General features: G+C 39.3%; 1 protein-coding gene across 3 annotated transcripts in view; it reads left to right on the top strand.

Annotated features, from left to right (window-relative positions):
• Positions 1-17,979: 17,979 nt before the first annotated feature.
• gabrb2b (gamma-aminobutyric acid type A receptor subunit beta2b) overlaps positions 17,980-23,658 on the top strand; it is a gene marked incomplete at its 3' end in the record, with an annotated part of 30,200 nt that continues 24,521 nt past the window's right edge. For all 3 annotated transcript variants that reach the window (XM_083927602.1, XM_083927600.1, XM_083927601.1), the window contains exon 1: positions 17,980-18,200. In XM_083927602.1, coding sequence (XP_083783728.1) covers positions 17,995-18,200 — 206 coding nt within the window. In that variant the 5' untranslated portion in view covers positions 17,980-17,994. The remainder of the gene's footprint in view (positions 18,201-23,658) is intronic.

Raw genomic sequence — 23,658 nt, 5'->3', positions numbered from 1 at the left:
AATAACAGCATGAGGAAATTTAAAGTTATGGGGGAAGAAATCAATCGACAATTTAGACATTAAGAACACAATAGCCATTTTATGACTTAATGACTGGTTAACCATATCCTTCCCATAAGTAGTGTCAACATGATATAATCCCCGTACTAACTCTGCTGCAGGATGTACATTTAAAAAAAGGGAATTACTCAATCCAGATATTAGACAAGAACAATCTTAAAATTTCAGGATGCAGGTATAGATGATCATAACTTATATATTGACAAAACCTTTAAACTATATAATTTTTTTTTGCACAACACAACTTATTTGCATCCACCAGTTGCCAAGTTGCCTTCCAACAGACACAACGCAACATTAGCATTCAATTGAATTCCTGTTTCTGGACACCCAATTGATGTAAATCCAATATTTGCTCTTCCCTTAGCCCTGTTTTTGAATTCATCAAGTCCTGAGGGAAATATCTGTATCTTTAACCACTAAATGTGCCTCTGTGTTCACAAGTGAGTACTTGTCTACCTAGTCTGTTTTCAGTTTGGTGCTGGGCAGATGGTATCCAGTGGGTTTATCGGAACATGTTTTTGCTACATGCTGCTGCTTAAAACAGCTTAGTTGGTAGTGGTTAGTCTGAACAGAAACAGTAAAGGTTACCATAAAACCAAAGCAATGATGTGAAAGATGCTAAATTTCTCTGTTTAGCTGAGAAAAAAGGCAGTTGGGTGATAATCCCATGTGGAATTGTCATTGCGATGACCCCTTTCACATTACATGTAGTCATTTTACAGACTACTAATATAAATATGTTGATAGTAAAGTTTTAAGAAGGCACAATATGTAGATTTTTATCTTCTTTAAATTAGTCATGGATCAGAAATAGCACAGTTAGCATTGAGTTAGTGACTTACCTATATCCAGCAAGTCCCACTTGGCCACTGTGTGTACTGTATAGGTCATGTGAATTACACATTGTATGGTGGTCCCGCCATGAATGTCATACAGTATTCTGTAGGTTAGGGCAGTGATTTTTTATTATGTAATCGACCCTTAAACACTTCACTGCACAATGCACAAATATGACCAATGCTGTATCTCTAACACCAGTCACCAGAACAAATCTCAGGTCTGATACCAGTAGTCCACAAGGTTATGGTGGATTATGTTCCCTCATGCCATTAGTATTTGTACGGAACATTTATATTCTTGACCGTCTATTTTAGTCCTTTATTTATTAGGCATTGGTTACGTGGCACCCCTTAGGTGGCAAAACATTTTCAGCCCACTTGCTGAGTAATCTTCAGTTTCTTTTCTATAAACCTTTGATTGAGCTACATCTTTTCCAACTGGCTTCCTCTTTTCCACCTTAATTAATATTAAGCAACCTGCTACTCTTATCATCAGATTCAGCAAATAAAGAAAAAAACACAAAATAAACACAGAAGCTGTATAAATAACATACGAATACAGATAATACTGCAATCTTGTGCGGACGGAAGTCACAAGGGATGTTGAGAAAGTGAAGGAGGAATGGATGGATTGTTTGAGTGGAGCGCTGAAACAACTCAAGCCCCAACGTACATTATTCATGCTTGAAGGTTTAGATACATGTGCCTCCCTATAGAGTTTTATTAATCCATTTAGAATACACCATGTGCCACTTGAATGCAGTAACAGGACTGATATTAAGTGGGTTGTTTGTATACTGAAAATAGGGTTTTTATGTCACCAGTGACAATGCGGCTAGGTGTTTGCTCATTAGCAAAACTAATCTACTCAATGTAAATGATGATGACAGTGGTAGTGTTTCTGTGATCAGTATGGGGATCAGTATGATAAAATAAGGGAAAATGTTTTTTTTCACTTAATATGGATGAGGAGAAACAAGCAAAAGAAAACTAGGATAAATATTTGTAAAAGCAGCAACAAAGTGGCATTTTATAGCTCCCCTCATAGAAGAGGAACTAGACTACATTACAAATTAGATCAGTAAACATCGTTTATGTATATATATATATATATATATATATGTATGTATAAAATTTAAATTAAAATGACATTTATCTTAAAAACAGCAGTTAACCATTAATCTTAAATATGGAATAAAATCGCTCTTTTTATAGTTAATTAATCACATACGTTTGTTTGTTTGTTTGTTTTAAAAAGTGGACCATGAAATTGGTAGGCCCTTTGGTTTTTCACAAAATTGGCATCTCTTATAGATCTCCTAATATCTAAACTACTCCGATATGATTAAAATTTTGTTCAATATGGATTTCCTCAGAGGAGCTGAAGGCACACTCTTTCTTCCTCATTGAGGAATTCTGCATCTGGCCTCGACCCTCCCCCCCGCTGCTCGTGCCCGCGCATACTTGTGGTAGTTTGAGGCCGCTTGATACTCTTCGGTAACTACTTGTAGCTTCTACTGGAGGTTGACGAGCACACCCGAGGTTTTAACTGAACCGCGCGAACGGCTCAAGATGACTTAATACATCAGAGACCACCTTAACCTGCTGTCAGTCAGACCCAGACTCAGATGACAAATATTTTGCGCTCTGAGATCGGCGTATCAGAATGGTAATGGCACTGTCAGTAGCATAGTAGTTCAGTTTTCTTTGTAGGTGTTGTGGCGAAGTTTGTGTCCCAACGAATAATGTCTCACATATCAGAAAGCGATAGGTTTATGGATTAGTGACGTTCCAACTAACGCTTGCCATTTAAATCTCAGAGCTCAGAGATATGCACAGACATCTTCTCCTGCAGGAGAGGAATGTGAAACCACCTCTCTAGTGACAAATGTGTTCAGATACAAGTCGGTCTAGTCAATGTCAGACATTTTAGAGGACAGAAACAGAAGAAAACACATTTTTGAGTGGAGGTGTACTTAAAAAACATGCAATGCATCAATAAATTCACACACGCATAAACTCGCATTTGTTGATAGGCTAAAAGAATTCAGAAAACAGGAACAGGAAGAGGAGGAGGGGGAGTAGCTGGGGCAGCTGTCGCCATGATTACCTCAGGTTTTTGTGCAGTCAAAATCTCATAAACTGTGTGTACAAAGATATCTGGGAAAATGTTGACTGAAGCAGTAGGCAGCCATTATGTCTGTCCTCACTGCAGATATCTCTTTAGATCTCATCAGTAGTCTGTACAACAGGTTTCTGCTGTTGACCAAACTTTGTCCTTTCATTCGGAGAATACTCTTTAAAATATACTTTTCCTCCATGTTCCAGCTTAGTGTGCTATCTTCCCAAACTCCCTTCCTTATATTTTTTTTATTCTCCTGGATTGTGATCTTTGTTTTCTTTGCTTCTCAAACTCCTCTCGTCTAGTGCCACCAGCAGGACATGTAACATGAATTATAAAGACAACATAAAATGTGGGGGGAACAGTTATGTAACTGAAAATTCAGCTTTAATATGGGTGTACACTCACCCCTTATTTGTGTAGAAAAGGCCCTTTCTTATTTTAAGCATAGATCCTGCAGCAACACTTTGTTGTAGGCCTTTGTGAAATCATTATTCATGTGTTTGATCAGGATCATCTGATCAACATATCACCGCTTTGTTGTGTCTTGTTATACCCCTCAACTCAAATTTGGATATCTTTTGAGCATGATATTATTCAACATCTAATAATGATACATTAAGTGGCATGCACCAATTGGAGTGCACTCACATATGCACACACATTAGCAACAGAGATGTACTTCTTATGTTATTATTAATGTTACAGACACTGTTTTATGTACAATTAATAACACAGCTCTAAATGTCGGGGGAAGGAAGGCGTGTAATCACTCACCCCACATTAAACAAGCTCACTAGTTAGGCATCTGATTCACTGTTGCCTGTGACAATGAATGATGGGGTGGATACTTAGCCATCAGACATGCAGCTGTAGGTCTAACTGTTAAACAGAAGCATCTTGTTTTCTTGTCGGTTGGAAAGCATGGCTGGATCGAGAGCATATTGCCACGATTCGCTCATTGCAGGGCAATAATTTCCACACCTGTCCTGTGTTAAGCTGATGTTTACCCTCTGCTCATCCCTCTGTTTCTCTCTCACTCTCTGGTCTCTCTTATGTGTTCTCTTTGCTTGTTTGATAATGATACAAGGCCGGGTTTTTTTTCTGCAGGGGGATTAGACAGAGGTACAAATCAAAGTGGGTTAATCGACACATCTCTCTGCTCATTGTCCGCACTCTATGTGTTTGTGTGCTATTGCTCACTCGCCGGCTTAAAGTTTTAGTTTAGTTGTTGTGGTGAAAACAATACCCGTCACACTTGTTGAACTTCACTTGAACTTTTACAAAATGAACTGCTCAACCCACTCTACAGTTCACAAATACCCCTTATGAATGTATAATTTGATTAATACAAAGGACATGTTGTACGGAGAGATCAGTGAGGGTAAGAGGAACAAAGAATCAAGGATGAGAAAGAGAATGAGGGTTCGACCTTGTTTGTTTTTAACCTTAGCAATAGTTGAGACACTACAGATGGGTTTTACTGCAATGATCTGTTTTTCATAAACTCCAAAGCACACTGTTTCCAGCACATTTAAACACTCTCTTACTGCTGCTGCCTTGAGTGTGTGTAAGCTACTGCTCTGTCGTTTGTTGGGGGATAACACTCATCATTTTGTGGGACCTATTTTTAGATTGTTAATCAAGGTAACATGTTCACACTGACACACTCAGTATGATATCCCATAAAGTGTGAGTAGAGTGAGATTGCTTCATTTTGGCTCATCCACCTGCAGTGACCTAACAGAGGTCGAAATCTTGTGTGAGTGTGTGAGTGTTTGAGTGTGCGTGCAGGTTTGTGTATGTGGTTTAGTGTTTGTTGTCAGACAAAGAATGTCTCAGCCCCAGCTGGGGTGCAATTTAAAACAACTAGCTGAATCTGTAAGTGTTTTTCTGTTTATTTAAAAATATATATTTCTCTTCCAATTCCGTATTGGGAAGTAGTATGTACAAGTACAAGTATGAACTGATTCTCAGTAAACGCTGTGTAACTGTAAGTGAACCATCAATTTACAATATTGGGCCATATTGCACATTTTTCATTAAAAACTGTTGACATTGAAGGAGGCCCAGATCAGAGTTGGTATGATCTGATTATTATAAGAAACGTGGATGCAAATGAATAAATGTGCCATAACAGCTCATAGGACTGTTTGCATGATCAACAATAAAGGAAGGAGATGTAATGGGAGGAGATAGATGAACTACACCTCAGACGCATGACTACAACGTTACCGCCACAAAGTTGACGGCATATTTTAATGTTCCTGACAACCTCCTTTTTCTTATTTAGCAACTTGCTATCAACTGCTCTTTTTTTCGAAACACTCAAATGGCAAGTTGCTTCATTTAGTCTGAGCCTGGAAAACTGCACTTGGTTCCTTTCGACTTCCTCTGTGATGACATAGTTTATGTTTCAGTATAGTTAATTCAATTTTTCACTCAACTGCACGAGTATTAAACAGTGATTTGATCAATGCTAACTGTTCACACAGGCTAATAATAATATATGGTCTGATGTACTAAGAGTCTTTATCAAATCCGTATTTCATACGCAGCAGTCACCAACAGCATGACCATTTGTCAATGGCAACACCAATTTTGGTTGACAGGAAAGATAACTGCAGCGCATGCCATGTGTTATGAAATCACATATAGCCTGATACTTTGGAATGTCCACTTTACGCATTACATGTGACCAGCAGATTTGAATGGTATACACAATGGAGAGCATTTACAAAAAGCTCCATTTTGGGGGGTTTGATATTGCCAGGCTATATTTTCAAAGGGCTTTCTATTGGATTTTTGCAAGATGAATGTGTTTTAGGTTATATTTATTGATGTGTGTGTTTCTTAAAAGCTGAATAGATTTACTCACATGGATCTACTGTTGTGTCTTGTCATCAAAGCCTCGGTTGGTCACTGTGCTTTGGCTCATGTCTGGCACTATCACACAGATTTCACAGTGAGTGGAAACTGCCAGTTGTCAATGGAGAACAAGACTAGATTCAGCTTTATCACAGCTTGTCAAAATACAATAAGTTGATAATGGCCAAACAGGAGAGGCAGCGGGTGTGGATTGGTTTTCACAGCAGTTGAACATGACATTAACAGCTGATAATGGGATAGTGTCAATAGGTATAATGCATCAGTAGCTCTTGGTTTGAGTGATGCATTTGCCATCACTTCAGTTTCTTTAGTTGTCTTCATAAACCAGCTATTTAACGACTATTTGAGCTCAGTTTTAAATGTGCATTTTTTGCAGTGCAGAAAAATAACAAATCATTGTCTCCACAGTCTTGTTGCCCAGGGTCTTAGGTTATAGCTTTGTTTGTAGTTCCCTCTGTACTTTGATTCCAGGAAATGAAGTCGAGAGCAAGTGATACTGTTGTCTGATGTGCTATTAAAGGGAGCTTTACATCAGCAGCTATACTGTAAATGAAGCCTGAAACCGTTTCCAGATTCTTTTTTAAATTTTGATTTAGTTATTCAGCCTTATAGAACGATAGAGAGAAACTAAAACCTTGATGAGAGGTTATAGTCATTCAAGTGTTTCAGTGCTTTCCTTATAGATAAGGAATTTCTCCTACTTGTGCATCTCGAGAAGATTGCATGGAAGAATCATGTGTCCATACCTTGGTAAGTGTGTTCTACATGACTATGGCATTGCAGTATTAGGTGTTTAATTGCTTGGTAAGTAGTGTGGGAATCTGCCAGGAAGAGGAATAGTCAACTCTTAGGTTTTGTTACCATCTCCTCCTCTGGAATAGAAGATATTATATTTTTATTGAACAATGCCTTTTAAGTTTTCTGCACACAGCCTGCCCTCTATGTGATCAATATGGAACTTTAGACAGCGATTGCAAAAAGGACTTCTTGTGAAAATATTGTAAGTAAAATTGGGATTGTAGATTCTTTTTCGCCAATAGCAATAAAATGAAAAAAAAAAACAAGCCTATAATCTTGATCTCTTTTACCAGCTAAAGAGGTCAGTTAGGGTGAGATGAGGAGAGGAACAACTCTCTGGAAAAACAAATAACATTGTGAGGATTAGTGTTGACCACGACGCATGTGTGGGTTTGTGTGAGATGCATTTTGATTCTAAAGTACTGTGGGTATTAAGGCTTTTTGATGCTCACATTAAGTTATTATTAACTATCATTATACATTGTTGCGTGCAGGGCTGAAAAAACGAACTTTTTGGCTCACCTGCCAAGGGGACTGTTAGATACCGGTCAAATAATAAATTGCCTCTTTTTGTTGCATATACATCTGTTTCAGTACTTTTCATTGAGATAACAGTATCATAAAGCAATACATGCATAAAAAAGATGCCAAAGTATTATTTAAAAAAAGATTTTAATATTATCAATTGAATTTCAAAACATTGCAAAGTTTTGACAAAGGAAACACTCTCATCTCCTAACTTCGCATCAGTACTACGGATGCCAAACTTTTAAAGAGCGGTGACGCGTATGCTACGTTGCTTGTCAGGGGAACTACTTCAGTGTGACACACAACAAATCACCGGTTTAGCTCTAACATTTTCTACCGTCATCATTTACCATTTTATAACTTCTACAATGTTTTGCTATATCATGCATAGTTTATTGCACGAGCACGGCCCTCGGGACAAACATTTTTCAGAATACACAGTCCTCCATACTTTTAGCATTACTATAGGACTATTTCTTGTTTAAGAAAAAAAACATTTGGAGCACTCATGCCTCTCAGCACCATACCTCTATTCTTGATAGAAATATCTTGAGGTTCCAGTGGGTTTTATTCAAGCCAGTTTGAGGGAAAGCCATTCAATTTCACCTTTTTTTCTGTTCTAAATTTACAAAGAGAAAAAAATGTGTTTGCTTGTATTCAAGAATGGCTCTACAGCTAGTCATCATGTCCCTCACGTCACTATAATTTTTGTTTTTGGTACGTAGTAGTGTGAAGGTGATTGAATTATTTTTCACAATACAATGTCTCTATCTTTATCCTTGTATGTCATTGCCAAAACGCACACGCGCACTGACACACACGAAACACACACACACATACACATTCTCAATCTGACACCTCCTAAAGCACCCCTGTGCCTCTTGTAGGTCAGTCCCACTGCGAGAAGATATTGCTTCTTCAAGGGTGTCCTTGCTCAAGGAGTTGCTGTACGCAGGCCATCAAATCTGGACTCTCACAACTCTGTACAGACAATGAAAAAAGACATTCAGTCAAAGACACACACACACACACACACACACACACACACACACACACACACACACACACATTGTTCAGATATAGGTTGATAACCAGTGTTCTGTACTCACTCTGGCTCTATATGCGCCATCGATCCACAGATGTCTATATATTGAATTATCTCATTGTTGACAATGTGTAGATGTGGTGTGTGCTTCTTGGTACTCTGTTTGAATAGCAATCAGCTTCTTCCTCAGTTCCCCAGACCTCCATAATGCATGAGATGTGGGATACATCTAGGTATTTGTATGTGCATCGTGTATGTGGGGAAGTCAAAGGACAGCTGTCTACAGCTTTAACAGCACCAAAAAGACAGAGATTTGGCAAGTTTAGACTTAAAAGAACATACAGTTATACATCTTTAGCTGCACAATGATGCAAACACGTATACACAATGTATTAACATCCATGCCCTCCCGAACCACACACACACACCCACAATCTCCTCAAGCAGGGAAAGCAGTAAGTGGGACAAATGACGTGCACAGACAGACTCATTTTTCTTCCATCTCTTTGGCGAGCTAACCTTCCATTGAGTTTGAATGACAGCTGAGAGTGAAACCTCAATCAACTTCCCCCCTGTCTTCCAGTGGGATACAAAGGCCACCCTAATAATTTGCGTTCCGTTCTGGGCTCTCTTCTCTTCCCCATTACCCCCCACAACCCACTAAACCCTCTCCGAATTGCCACTCCACTCTACTCCTCTCCGGGGATACAAAAGGGCCTGCGCATGCTCAGATCGACTCTAATAAATTGTATGTAGTCAGTTTAAGCTGTACGACTGCCAACTGGCAAAGCTGTGGACCTTTGCTTTGGGAGAGCTCTGAGGAAGAAAAATAAAGGTTCCTCTAAAGTTGATTCACCTTCAGCAGAAAGCTCTCTGGAAAGCTATGCCCAGGCCAGAGTAAATGATGAAAGAGTATTGCAGGAAAATGGGTATAAAGAGAAAGGGACAAGAGACAGAGAAAGAAAGAGAGGGAGGAGCAGTGTGTGATGGAAAGGGAGGTTAGACATCGTACAAGTAAACAAACAAGAGTCTGTGCATTAATGAAATCTGTCATCTAATCTGTGACATGTCATATACTAAGAACGGTCTCCAGGGGAAAAAACATACATAAAGTTTACAGAGTCTAGGCGCTTTTATCAGGGAAATGTCGTTTTTGTTTGTTTCTTTTTGTTTGTTTTTATGTTCTGTCTATTTTGATATATTTTAAGATTTATGTTTAAGCTGTCAATCTGACTGTTGGGTTAAATATACAAGCATTATTTATTCTGGAGCAAACTGGGCAAATGAAACCTTTGAAGCAGACCCTTTATGTTTCCTGTTGTGGATTTACTACATGCAGTGCACACCCGGTTCCAGATACACAGCTGAATCTTAAGGACTCTGTACACTGATCTCCAGAGACCGGGGAAATTTATGTCACTCATATCTGTGGGGATAGGCATGTTTATTATTAGGCCTCTTTAGAAATTCTGTGCCCTATGCCAGGTTCCTCATATTCTGTCGCTGACGGCATGAGGACTGCGGGACACAGGAAATTGAAAGCCACTTGTTGTTGGAGGGCTTTTTGGAGGAACTGAAGTAGGTGGATGATAGAGTGTGGTACATGGACATGTGGCTGAGTGGTGGAAGGATCCCCACTAAAAGTAATTCAAAGAGAGGAGGGGCAAAGAGATAAGATGAGGATTCAGAGGCAGTCCTCTTTAGGTCTGGGTACCACAAGTCAAGGTCAGTGCACTATAGAAATAATTTAGAGGAACACTTCTTTTGAAAAAGGCACAAATAAAATCAATATCAAAGTGACATGGCAATTACATGGTTTGTCAATAGTTGTACGATATCATGTCCATAGTTTTTGCCAATCAATCATGTGGTTGATTGGGTGCGCTTTTACCTGAATGCAACATATGCTAGTTTTGGAAATGAACAAGCTCTATGTTAGTTAGTTTTTAGGAGGACATATTCAAATCTTACTCCTTTATGGGGCTCTTCAAAACCCATAAAGCACCCCAGAGGCTGATCCAACACCTGTGTTGTTCTCTCCCTTCGGCTCAGGCTGTGTCTGATTAGCAGTAATGATCCAAGCCATTCACACTCCCCGCCAATGTGTTCCCGCTTTCCTTTTTTTCCTAACCACATTCGAGTAGATGCAACAGGAGCTCCTCCGAGATTCAGATGGAGGGATGGAGAGGGATTATAGGAGAGATTGGGAAACTATAGGGGAAGTAGATGGAAAGAGATTTGTGTAAAAGAATGAGGGGGGAAATGCAAAGAAAAACATGAAAGAGAGGAAGAAAGGAATGGATGAGGAAAGGGATAAAAGAAAGGAGAGAAAGTAGGAGAGGGAAGTCATTGCTGGTGCTGAAATCAGAGACTGGAAGTGAAGAGCTTTGAGAATATACGTAATTTGCATCACTGCTCCACTGAGCTTTCCAGTGCCTTTCATTTACCCCCCTCTAAAACCCGCCCACCGCGCCATCCCAACCCCCATCCCTTCCAGCAAACTCACCACACCATTCCACATCTCTGAAATGGAAAATTGGCTTCAAGGGAAGTGGGAAAAAAGAGATATTAACCAGTACTCACTATTTTGTCATCCTCATTCTGATCCCTCTCTCTTTTCTCTCTCCCTGCAGACTTAAGCATCCATTCTTCTTCCTTCATCCTCCTCCCTTCACACCACATTTTTTCAGTTTGTCGCTTACTGTCCTTCTACTTCTCCTTCAACTTGTCCTCCTCATACTCCTCCATTTTATATCGTAACTGCTCCATCAAAAGACGACCTCCACTGAAAAAAGCGACAGTATCAGTTTGGTTGTTCAAAAGGCCCAATGTGACCTATGTTTGATTAAGAATGACTTCTCAAGGCAACGCAAATATTGACCCCGTTGTTCGCTAATGTTTACCGTATTATACCCGAACTATAACATTTCCCTAACTTTGAACTTCATTCATTCATTCATTCATCTTCAACCGCTTGTCCCTGTTGTGGTCGCGGGGGGCTGGAGCCGATCCCAGCTGGAATTGGGCGTGAGGCGGGGTCCACCCTGGACAGGACCTAACCCGTGCATGTCTTTTGGATTGTGGGAGGAAACCGGAAAACCTGGAGAAAACCCACGCAGACACAGGGAGAACATGCAAACTCAACACAGAAAGGCCCCAGCCGGGACGCAAACCTGTAACCTTCTTGCTGTGAACTTGCAATAATTTATTGTTTTGGCCACTTGGGGGCAGTTATATCTGAACAGTTGTTTATTTACAGATCCAGCATACACACCAACATTTGCATTCAGTTGTTTTTGGCCATTTACTCTCTGTTTTTGTCTACATAATGTATGAGCTAGTTGCTAATGTTGCCTTTATCCCTTTTGTGTTGGGCATACAGTGGGTGTTCATAATATTTTAATATGAAAATAGCTGTTAAATGTGGCTAAAAACAATCATCGTCATCATCATCATTATTATTATCATCACTAAAAGCATCCGCTTTCCTATTATACATACTGATGTGATGCAATATTGTAAAGTATTGATTAAAGCCCATTTTTGCCTAAACCCAGCCAAACATTAACCGTAGAGGTAGTAGATCACAAAAGGCTCATTTCGGAAGACAATGAAAACAACATATTGATTTCATTTCTTAGGACTTGCTTTTAAAAAGAAAGGAAAATCCAGGGACATGATCAAATACAACAAAAGTTGTAACAATTAAATCATACACAAAGTAAAGTTTGTAGGAGGGCTGAGAACATTCTAACTGAATGGCTTAATATTAGTTCTTCATGCTGTTCTCAGCCCAAGAGAAGCCACGTGGTGCGGGGGTGGAGATGAGATGTGAGGGGTTAGTGGACAGGGCAGCTTGGAGGATGAGTGGGGTTGACGAGGTCAGAGTGGGCAGCTGGAACATCTTTTTTTCCAATTGTTTGTTGTTCTCCACAAGTTTATACTTTGACAGCTGAACTATTTGGAAAAGAAACACAATTTGGGTGGCTGAAGGGCTAACTGAACAAGCATTTACTGTATTGTCTGGAATATTTGCCTCTGTCTGGCTGTAAAATATGCCCTTTCAGTAATGAATCACGAACTTGAAGCGTACAAAGGGTACTTTTGGGAACACATCATCAGGATGGGACTAGAGAGTGTGTGAACTGTGCTCTGTCACAGATAAAGTCTTCAAGTAAGAAACATAGAGCTCCAGAGAGGAACATTAGGTCGTCCTTGGCATACAGAATAGGTGATCACAAGTTGATTCTTTAAATGTCCATTTCCCAACCGTTCACATCCTAGTGCAGTCGCTTTAAAATGTATCTGACCACCACACATCTAAGTGTCGCTGCAACCTGTTATTTGTCGTGGTACCACTTATCAATTTCAAAACTCCACTACAGTCACAGCTTTAAACACAGGGAAACACGTGGTTAACGTTGTGGATTCAAACAAACGTACTTGGTGATGTTTAGGCAACAACATTACTTGGTAAGGCTTTGGAAAAAATGAATGGGGTTAAAATAAGAAGGTTTGTAATGTCATGACAGTGACGCACTGTACACAAATGGAACACAAACGTGACACGAATCACGTTCTCCTTGGTTGGCAGAGTTTTTAGAGCTTACTTAAGGAGAATTTGCTCTGGGCGTATGATATTGCCGTGGGTGGGTTTACATACAGACACTCAAGGATGCCTCATGCGTGGATATCAAACGCCAAAGGCCATCACAAAACCGTGGTATTTTATACCCTGGGGATGAGATCCGGCTGGTTATTTGCTAGCCATTGCTGCACTGCAGGATGAAATTCACCACTTAGCAGCTCAGTTTTGATATCTGTTAAGCAGTTTTCCTGACTAATAATTAACCAAGTAAACACAAACACTATATCATGGTAATTTTATTACAGCTATTAGGTTTCCTCATTCACTGTGTATTCTTGAGTAAAAAAATCCATTCGTCAGACTTTCATTTCAGATTTGTTTCTCCATCTGAACCTGAACAGACCGAGACTGCCTAAAGGTGCTAAGTATTTTTACAAAATGTTTTCTTTTATCTTCCACAATCTGCATATGAAGCATTTTCCAAGCAGTGTAAATATCAGTTACAGGCTTACATGTGGCCCAAACTGCCTTCATATCAGATAGGACCCTAGTCATTATGACTAATTGAGGCTTTTCACCCGTTTGTGTCTCTGGGTTAGATGACTCCAGATGACGAGGCCGGAATTTTAATATGTGTTAGCGAATAATTGTAGGCTGTTCAATATTCCTCTCTCACTCAGACAGCCACTGCAGAATGGTGATGACAGTGCATCCATCAGTGTACAGTGTATGCCAACAGTGGGTCAGGTGAGCAGAATAGGCACATTGAATAGAGATGATCTTACAGCGCGAGATTCTCCCCCCCGCAGTGGAGCGCACCCTTGCAGGCTTTTAATAATGATGTAGCTGTAGTGCACATGTTTAGTGTACAAAGCAGCAGTACTTACTGTCCTTTATATTAAGTGTTTTACATATAGATAGACCTTTTCTTTTAAGGTGTGGATAGTTTGTTCAGAAGTATATTGTATAATTTCCCTTTCAATTATGTCATTTTCAGTTCTATGAGTTATACTTCTGGATTAAATGGTTTTAGAACAGAAAACAACCCGATTAGCATGAAAAATTGAGCACTGACAGTTGATTGATCAACTGACTGGCTTTTGTTAAATACTATAGTGTGTTTAACACAATTCGTAAGAAATGTATTTAACTGAAAATCTTCAAAATGAAGAAACATTAACACAGTAGGAGGTGTTCTGTGGGACTGGATATTAGTTATTCATTTTAATGGATCGTCACATTTGGCAGTGGTTTCGAGTCTGAGAATATAATGATCACTTTGTATTGTCCCCTTCCTTGGCAGCTTGGCAGCAGAGTATATTCTGCACTCATAAATCCAACATCATTCTTCGGGCATCATTCTCAGTTTTCTTTTCTTTCTCTGTCCTTTCCTTTCCTCCTCCGCTGTCTCTTTCTCTCTCCAACATATAGTTTATGTACTGATGCTCATTATGATTGTTGTTATGACAGCCTCCCTTTCACTTACATGCACACAGCCACTGCAGTTATTCTGGTGATTTACAGCCTCCTCCTCCCACAGAGGAAAAAAGAGAGGGGCACACTATGGCTGTATTTGAGGAGAGCTTTATGTTCACAGTAAACTAGCCACAGTGGCACCTACACAGTTCCCTCTCCCAGAAAGCAAATCAAAACTTCTTCATGTAGAAAGACCTGCCATAATAGGCTCTCAGGGATGACAATATAAACATTCACACTGTAATAATTACAGTCCACATTGCGTAGAACCATCTTACTCCATCATGGCTGTCAGGTTTTTTTCAAAGCTACTTAAGAGCACCTCAGAATCAGAAAAGTGGACTTTGTGGTGGGCAGAGTTGTTCATATGATAAAGTGGCAGATAGCTTTTACAAATTATGCCTATTAAGAATTCTGAAGCTGGCAAATTATGTAATATAGAAGATCATGACTCTTGCTATCTACTGTAATCCATGCTGTTACATATTGCAATATTATATATCGCATCCACAGTTCCGGGTGAAAAATCGCAGCTGCATTGTTTTTTTTCTATCCCTGTTCAACACTGGCTGTGATTCCTGGACAACAAACACAAATACACAAATAGCACATGTATCTATGTAGACCCACATGCACAAAATGCATTGATTCACACATGGTGCATGTATAATTTCTTGATGTGGTATTTATAGAAATGATGTACTGAAACACACCAAAGCTGTCATTTTCATTTCTATCGAGATTGTGTGTGTGTTTGCGTGTGTGTGTGTGTGTGTGTGTGTGTGTGTGTGTGTGTGTGTGTGTGTGTGTGTGTGTGTGCGTGTGCTTGTGTGTGTGTGTGTGTGTGTGTGTGTGTGTGTGTGTGTGTGTGTGTGTGTGTGTGTGTGTGTGTGTGTGTGTGTGTGTGTGTGTATGTGTGTGCCCACAAGAAAGAGATGAAGCCTCTGATGTTTCATACATCACAGTAAACCCTCCTGTTTGATGGTGTGTACTGATGAGTGTAGCGGAGGTAGTTTAGGAGGTCTACATGGCAACAAGCATCTCTTCAGCACACCGCGCCAGAAAGAGTAGCGTGTGAGCTGTTACATAACCACCAACAAGGGATGGAAGTGTTGGGAAAAAAGCACGTGCAGCCAAGGATCTTTTGGTGCAAGGGTAAAGCCACCCAGATATTAGACCTCTAATGTTATTTAGTCTGTAAGTGAGAAAATACTGCCTACACCAGATTTTCCATGTTTTCATGTAGGAACTGCCTAATTTTTGGTGCAACAATAAAACATCTAATTAAGCCTTTACATATACCCCTTTAAATGTGTTTCTTCAAACTAAGTTAAATAAAAAATTTCAGCATTTATTCTATAAATAAAAAAAAGATATTCCATCAGTTCCATCCGCCTGGATTTACTGAAATCAGTCTATTCCCATTCCAAGTCCCCATAGTGCTGAATGGTAGAATTGCCACTATACTATTTATGTCTTTTGAAAAACTCAGTTCTCTAACATGTGGTTATCAACACCTCAAGTCAAGTAAGGTACAGACAACAACATGACAAAACCTATTTAAGTCAAACAAAGGCTTCACTGAGAAAATCTGCTGTTGTTTTCCTGACTCCATCCAGTCAATATCCAAGCCTCCAGTTCCCAAGGTGCTGTGGGATGTCAGATCTGTAGCCGACGGGCATATTCAAAAATGCATGTTCAGCCTCTTTGCCAGGAAGTGGATGTGCCAGTCATGACAAAAAGTTCCTTAAGACAGCAAGTTTATTTAACTTCGTTTTTCATGGATGATTGGTGGGCTACTTACTTCAGTGAGCTACATGAGCATCTGACTGCTGGCGTGACGCTTTTATCGTGTCCTAGATATAACATAAGGGAATTTTGCTGCAAGTTATCAAACTTCCCCTATTTGTTTATAAATTATTAACCTATTGTATGTGTTTGGGGTTTTGTGTGTGCGCCATCAGAACAAAAGAAAACTGTATCATTGTATAGTCAGCCTGTTCTCAATCCCAGGGTGTCAACTTTGGCACTGCTTGACAAACGTACCGGGCTTTCAACTGTAAACCCATCCGCGGTGATATTAGATGCTCAGAGCAAGTGCACCAAGATTAAGAGAGCAAAAGGCTCCATAAGGAGCTGGGTTGGGTTAAACAAATCATTGACTTTCCTCCAGATCATGGTTTTTGTCCTGCTCATGTAGTTAGATTACAAATGCACTTATTTTACCCCACCCACTATCTTAACCTAATCCTTAACAAGTGGTTGTGTTGCCTTAACCTAACGATGGCATTTTGTGTTTGTCAGTGTTTTGTCAGTGCTCTGAATATTTATGAATTTGACTTTAAAGCATGTTGTTTTTATACACAAAAACAGTTATGTTTAAATTCACAGTTCTCCTCATCATAATACTCTAAGTTGTATGCATTATTGAGGTTTATAAAATGCATTTCCTTCCTAATAAAACATTTTCTGAGCTGGTTGACATTAATATTTTGTAGATAGTCGTCTTCATTTTCTCCACTCTTTGCTGGCAAAGTGGTACATCTCTTGCCACACTAGTGTTACCAACTGCTATCAGCAAAACTGCATGAAACCTGCATTTGCATATGCTGTAGATTTGCAACCTTGTGCACTTACTCTAATACTCAAAATATTGCTCTATAGCACAACTAGTGGTCAAAAGCTCTAAATGTCCACATAAAATAGATGTACACTAGCTTGCCTCAGTCACACCGCTGCAAAGTCTTCTTCCTCATCCTATCCATGCATGTGATGAAGGCAAATATGCATATTATATGTCCAACACACTTTGATGTCAGACATATACAGTCCATCAAAGGCTGCGTGCTGTCGGTGCTCAACTTGATGTGATGTACGAGGATGTTCTACCAATTCTCAAGGTGGGGGGAAACCCAGAAGAAAATGGGTGAATATGTTATGCAAGTACAACATAGTGAACTCATTTCACAAGCAATACTTAATCCCTGAAAGACAGCCACTGTCAAAGCAAATAGAGCATAAAGGAGCTATTCTACCAGATTTTTGAGGTTGCTTACTGGTTATTGTAATTTGTCAAGAACATGTGGTCTCTCTTTCTTGTTCTTCTACGTATGTCACGCATACACAAACTAACAAAGCAAGCAATCCCCACACACATTTGTATCATACATCATCACACACACACACACACACACACACACACACACACACACACAAAACATCCATCTGTCTCTCTTCCCCCCTCTGACACATTCACACTTTCTTTAACACTGTCTGTCTCAACCTCTATAAAAAGAAGGAATTCCCCATTGCTTTGTACCAAGAGTTTTCTGGCCTGTTCTCCTAGTGTTCCATTTGCTTTTAAGTGAACTTCATTCAATATTGAAGCCTAGTCTGGTCTAATCGGAGAGCTTGCAGTGGAAAAGTGTAATGGAGCAGCTGTGTAAAATGGTCTCTTATTTGGAATAACCCTCTTTTTTCTCTCTTTTCTCTCTTTTGTCTCCATCTTTTCTCTATTTTATATCTCTCCTCCTCCCTTTCCCGGCCCAATTCATCGGTCTCCTTCCCCTTATTTGTCTATTTCCCTCCCTACTCCTCTCTGTCCTCCTTTTCTCCCTCTCTGCACTTTCAGGACTACACCTTGACAATGTACTTCCAGCAGGCCTGGCGAGACAAACGGTTGTCCTACTCTGAGATTCCGCTCAACCTGACCTTAGATAACCGGGTGGCCGACCAGCTCTGGGTCCCCGACACCTATTTCCTCAACGACAAGAAATCATTTGTCCACGGTGTCACAGTGAAAAATAGAATGATCCGACTGCACCCGGACGGTACCGTACTGTACGGTCTAAGGTGAGATTTAATCTCTTAAAATAACATGTTTGACTACCCAACAAGATCAAAATGTTAAATAAGTGACAATAAACAGGAAAATACAGCTCCCATGCTGCACTAGTACGGCACCAGTTAATGATAGACTACACTGCACAAATTGTAGTAATTTGGACTTCATGTTGTCAAATACTTCACACTTAATGTTTAATGTTTTTGTCAGTCAACTATCTAATTTTTTAAAAGTAAACATGCAACCTGGGAGAAAAATATAGATGTATAAATAACAATTTCTGCCAACTCTAATACAACAATGAGTCAATGATTGCTGCATCGGACTTAGTCAGTAATTAGCTCATTAGAGCCGGATGAAGAAAACTACTGATGTGAGGGTGCAATATTGCCCCTGGGCAAAAATTATGATGATGCAGTGACCTACTTGTGTCCTCATTTACAGGACATGTGCACATCAACAACTAAAGGCTTCTGTAACACTTAATTTAACTGTTTTATAAAAGTCTCTGCATAATCTCCTGCTACAGCATTCACATTTGCTCTGTGAATTGCATTGTTGTGTGTTCTCTCCTAGAGAAAGTATTTAGAACCTGAAAGAGAGAAACTTCTGCTATATTTTATTTATTTTTTTGATCGTGATTGTGCCCTTTATCCTTGCATTAACCAATTGAAATGCTTTTGTTACTTGAGATTTCCCAGATGGAGAATTTATCCTTATCCGACCAATTAAATTGTTACATTTTAAACAGTTTATTTGCATAAATAAGTAACTTAATCATTCTATCAAAGGCAAATCAAAGTGACTGAAGGCCATCCAGCGACAAGGGCCACAGGCTTTGAACAACAACTTACATTCACTTTGTTGCTAATGTTTCCTTCTTCCACACGTCTTGCGTTGCAGTTCGGCTTGGTGAATTAATGACCAATACCCACCAGAGAACAGTGCACTGCCACTATGATGTCAGTTTTGCAGGATAGGTAGCTAAATGGCTGGTCAGCTGCAGCACATTAGATCGCTTAAAAAATTCACTGCAAATGTTATTAAGGCAAGTTTAGAGGTTGATTTTATTTCTCACTCTTCAATACCTCTGATATCAAAACACTGTCCGGCCTTGGCTTGTGAGCTTTACAACTTGCAGCACACATTTGTTTGTTTCCCTTTAATTGCTTGATCATATGCACTGACATGCTCTTTCAGTGGCTGAGAGGAAAATGAACATACTTGATATTCACCTCTTTTCTTCCTTTCAATTTGTAAAAAGCCATTTACAAAGAATTGAACATTGGGTATATTTTTGACGGCAAAATGGGACCCCCAATTGTGATTTTAGATGGACTTTGAATGACATTTTGTCAGATGATTGAAACACCCATTTATCTGCGTCATGTTTCCTACCAGGGTACAATTAAAGAGCATATGCTTGTGATTTTCACAATATTCTCAAAATGTAGTGTGACAGATGAGTTTCTGAGACAATGAGAGTGAAAACAAAGGCTGGAGTACTTTTACAAAACATCAAGTTTGGTCTTTTCTTTGTAAAAATTCTTCAGGGATCCCACACATAGATGGTTTATTGAATATTTCCCCAAGCAGAGACTTTTGCATGTGTGATATGTTAATATGCCATGTCCCATCTGTTTACCAGTTGCTGGAAACAAACCCCCTATTGTACAATATAAATTGATTGACCCATCCTCCTGAATTTCAACTGCTCAAAGTTAACATGATTACAGTGCACTTCTCACACCTCACTGATGTCTCATCAGTTCATTTTTCAAATAGGCCTCTGATGCCCAAACTATTAAAAAGGTTATTGAAAACCATAACATCTTAATGGTCATTATGGCAGTGCTTTGGCACTGCAGTGGGAGAGTGAAATTAAATATATAAAGAGAGAGGCAATGAGACAAAGAAGGATAGAGAGAGGTGTTAAGGAGAGGAATAGAAAGAAACCTTGTCAGTATTGCTCTCCTTGGTCTTCTTCATCAACGCTGTCCGTCTTCATTACTCACCCAATGTCCTGTAACAGTGCTCAGCATGTTGTAAGGGTTACATTATGTCTCTTCTACTGCTTTCATGTCAACCAAAGAAACATCTCTGCCAAGGTTTGATTGAAGTATTGTGTTGAAGTCAAAGTAGGTCAGATTCTGAACACTTCTATGATAACAGAAGTGGAAATAGTTGCTGGTTATGGTGGATGTTGTAATAACAGCATGAGTAGACGAGAAGGGGGGGAATGGAGAGCAGATTTAGAGAAAAGGAGTATAAAGAAAGAGACACATTTCAAGAAGAGACATTAAGTGCAGCACCTAATCCAGACAGCTACTCACCATCTGAAAATTACATTTTCTTAGACTATCTATCTCAGATCAAGGATCAGTCATGTCATACTTTTCATGAAACAAGTGCCAAGGCCTTGAATTAAATGAATAAAGAAAAAGAAAAAAACTGTCAGAATGATACAGAATATATTCCTGAGTTTACCCACGGATGACTTTTCTGCCAAACAAAGTTACAGTAATGAGATTCTTAAATGTATCATTACCAGAGGCAAGGGACTTTCACTTGAATGGGGTGTCCAATTATGTCAGAGCATTCATGAGTGCTACGTGAATAAGAAGCGGATTTATTAGAGTTATTTCTTACGCTCTGATACATTTTATAGTCTTCAGATTAAATCAGAAACCTCTTGGTAAAAACCAAATCATCTTGTCAAATTTACAGTTGGTTTTCTGACATAGCCATTCTTTCTGATCATAGCTGAGTTTAAAGTGATCGGCAGACCCTAGATTTGATGTAAAAGATAAGCATTACACATCAGATTCCTTCACACTAAACACAGCACTGAGCAAAGCGATTGATAGATTTGAAAGTTATGTTTTTTAAATTGTATTTATTTACTGCAATGTGGGAATTAAGGGAGTTTTCAAACTAAAATCAGTGACAGCCTTGGCACACACTCAGTCCACAGGGGAAATCAATGACATTCAGTACTGTAGCAACTTCTGCTACACATTTAAAAACAACGGTGCTTGATTATTGCATTGCACTGTTCTACTTCAAAAGTAGAGAAAAACATATGGAAGAAAGCTGAACAGGCACCAGCACATTGTAAGGGTCAGACTATTAAAATATGGAACTCAAATGGTACAAATCCTCCCTCCGTTGAGGCATTTGAGTTAAAACGAATAACCTACAGTATCAACCCAACTCTTGAATCCAGTATGCAAATGAAAATCCATAATCACTTGGAATATGGAACACAAATATTACTTTAGATGAAGTGGGATTAGATTGAAACTGGGAGAAGAAATCCATCACTCATAACACTCAATATCATGTAAGTAGGACAACCAGATTTTTGCAAATCCTGAATTAGGTCATGGGATCTTACACATTTCAATGAGTGCACACAAATCCACCCAGCACATGCAGATACAGCATGTTACTGTTCCCTGAAAGCCTAATACAAATTATGGAGTTATTGAACTTATTATGCTTGTAAATTGAATTAGACTTCATGAAACTAGTCCCTAAGATTTAAAAAAACAAAAATGGGTCACTGCACAAATCCGGAGTTAAATCCTACACCAAAGAAAGTCAAATATGAATAATAAGTGTCATGCAAATTAGAATGCCGCAAGTCTATCATTAATAGGATACAGATCAAAATACAATATGTAATATTCTTAATGCATTTACAGTATGTTTGGGGAATAAATATAATTTCTTATTTTTTAAGAAGAAGACGAGAAGATCCAATGCCATTCTCATGTCTGTGCATTGAGAACATAGGTGGAGCCATAACAACTGGAAGCCAGTTCAACCAGCATGGCTCTGTTCAAAGTTAAGAAATACACCTAACAACTTTTCTAAAGCTCTCTAACAAACACATTGTGTCTTGTTTGTTTATCCTGCACAAAAATAGAAATATAAAACAACCGTTTGTGGTTATATGAGGAATTAGGTGTTTTCTAGGTGAACAAGGCAGTGGTGGCCTATAGAGAAGCCAGCTTGTGACCGGAGGGTCATCGGTTTAAGTGAGTCAGCAGCTCTTGCCCCTTCCTCTTTATTACCACTGATGTGCCCTTTGAGCAAGGCTCCTAACCCCAACCACGCCAGTGGAGCTTCTCAATGGTCAGCAGGTCAGACTGTGGTTGTACTGGGCAACTTCCAGGTGTGAATGTGTAACTTATCAAGATGTTCCTGAAAAAGAGAGCATTGCTCTGTGTACTCTCGCTGTATAAATAAAGGTAAAAAACACCCAGGCGTCGTGACTTCCCTGTCGCAGTTGTCACTGTGAGGTTGCCAGGCTACCAGCAGTGACGCAGTGGTGGGCGGACAGACAAACTGTTATTCAACAAAAAATAGATTCAGCATGTATCGCTCCATAAAACAAGTGCTCTCTCTGAATAAGAAACAGGCAATACGTTACCTGAGCTATGTGAAACATTCTCTTTCAACGTTTTTTAAATATTTAACAAAATCTAAATGATTGGTAGACGGCAATGTTACTTTATGAAGCAACATCAGACTATCCATCCATCCATCCATCCATCTTCAACCGGTTTACCCCTATGCTGAGAGGCGACAGTGCTGACCAGCTGAATATAGATTTACAACTTATTAAGATTCTGTACTGAACATTAATTTATACAGTAGCAGCAAACAAATGTGTATCTTTCTATGTAAAGATATAGTGGATAATGGTGTCCTGAGCAAAGAATGAAGTCATTTTCCCTCGTGTGTGTTGTATTCTGAGAACCGAGAAACCTCTGTTCTTTGTTTTGATAGCCGGTCTGGCAGCACACGATGTTAGAGCATGTGACAAAACGTCCGTATGTACTTATTTCAAGTACAGCCCTTTTAGAGGAATAACATCATCATCATTTTTCAGATTTATGAGAATCCTCAGATTCTAATGATATAATAATGTTGTGCCCATCATGACAAAACTTTTAAGTTACAAGGTGGGTATAATAAAAAGGTGTGTCCCTAGAACCACTTCTTCTAACTATTGGTTATAGCAGGGTTCATAGTAATCTGTGCATCAAGGTTAATAGTTAATTTGTCACAGAAACGCAATATGCATACTTTAATAAGGAAAGAGTAGTCACATTATCTGTAAATGGCAAGATGAAGAGACAAATCTTATCATTGAGGCTCGTTATTGGATATGTAACTGGATGCAGTCCACAAATGCAGATAGTAGAGAAGGCGAAATACAGATAATGTACAAACGGATGATGAATATTCACACACACATGAATCGAATTGCCCTTTCATCCCAGGGATTCATTATGGGGGCTAAAAGGCTAACTGCACCTCTTTGTGAGCTGATATGCATTCATGTGCACACGTCTTTTGGCAAACAAACTAGCGTTCTTTTTCCTCACAACTTGTAACAACCCCACATTGATCTTCAAATGCACCATTTCAAGGGCATCCTTTTACCTGTGAAGA

The sequence above is a fragment of the Echiichthys vipera genome, assembly GCF_963691815.1.
Source record: "Echiichthys vipera genome assembly, chromosome: 14".
NCBI lineage: Eukaryota > Metazoa > Chordata > Actinopteri > Perciformes > Trachinidae > Echiichthys > Echiichthys vipera.
This window is presented reverse-complemented; position numbering and strand designations above follow the sequence as displayed.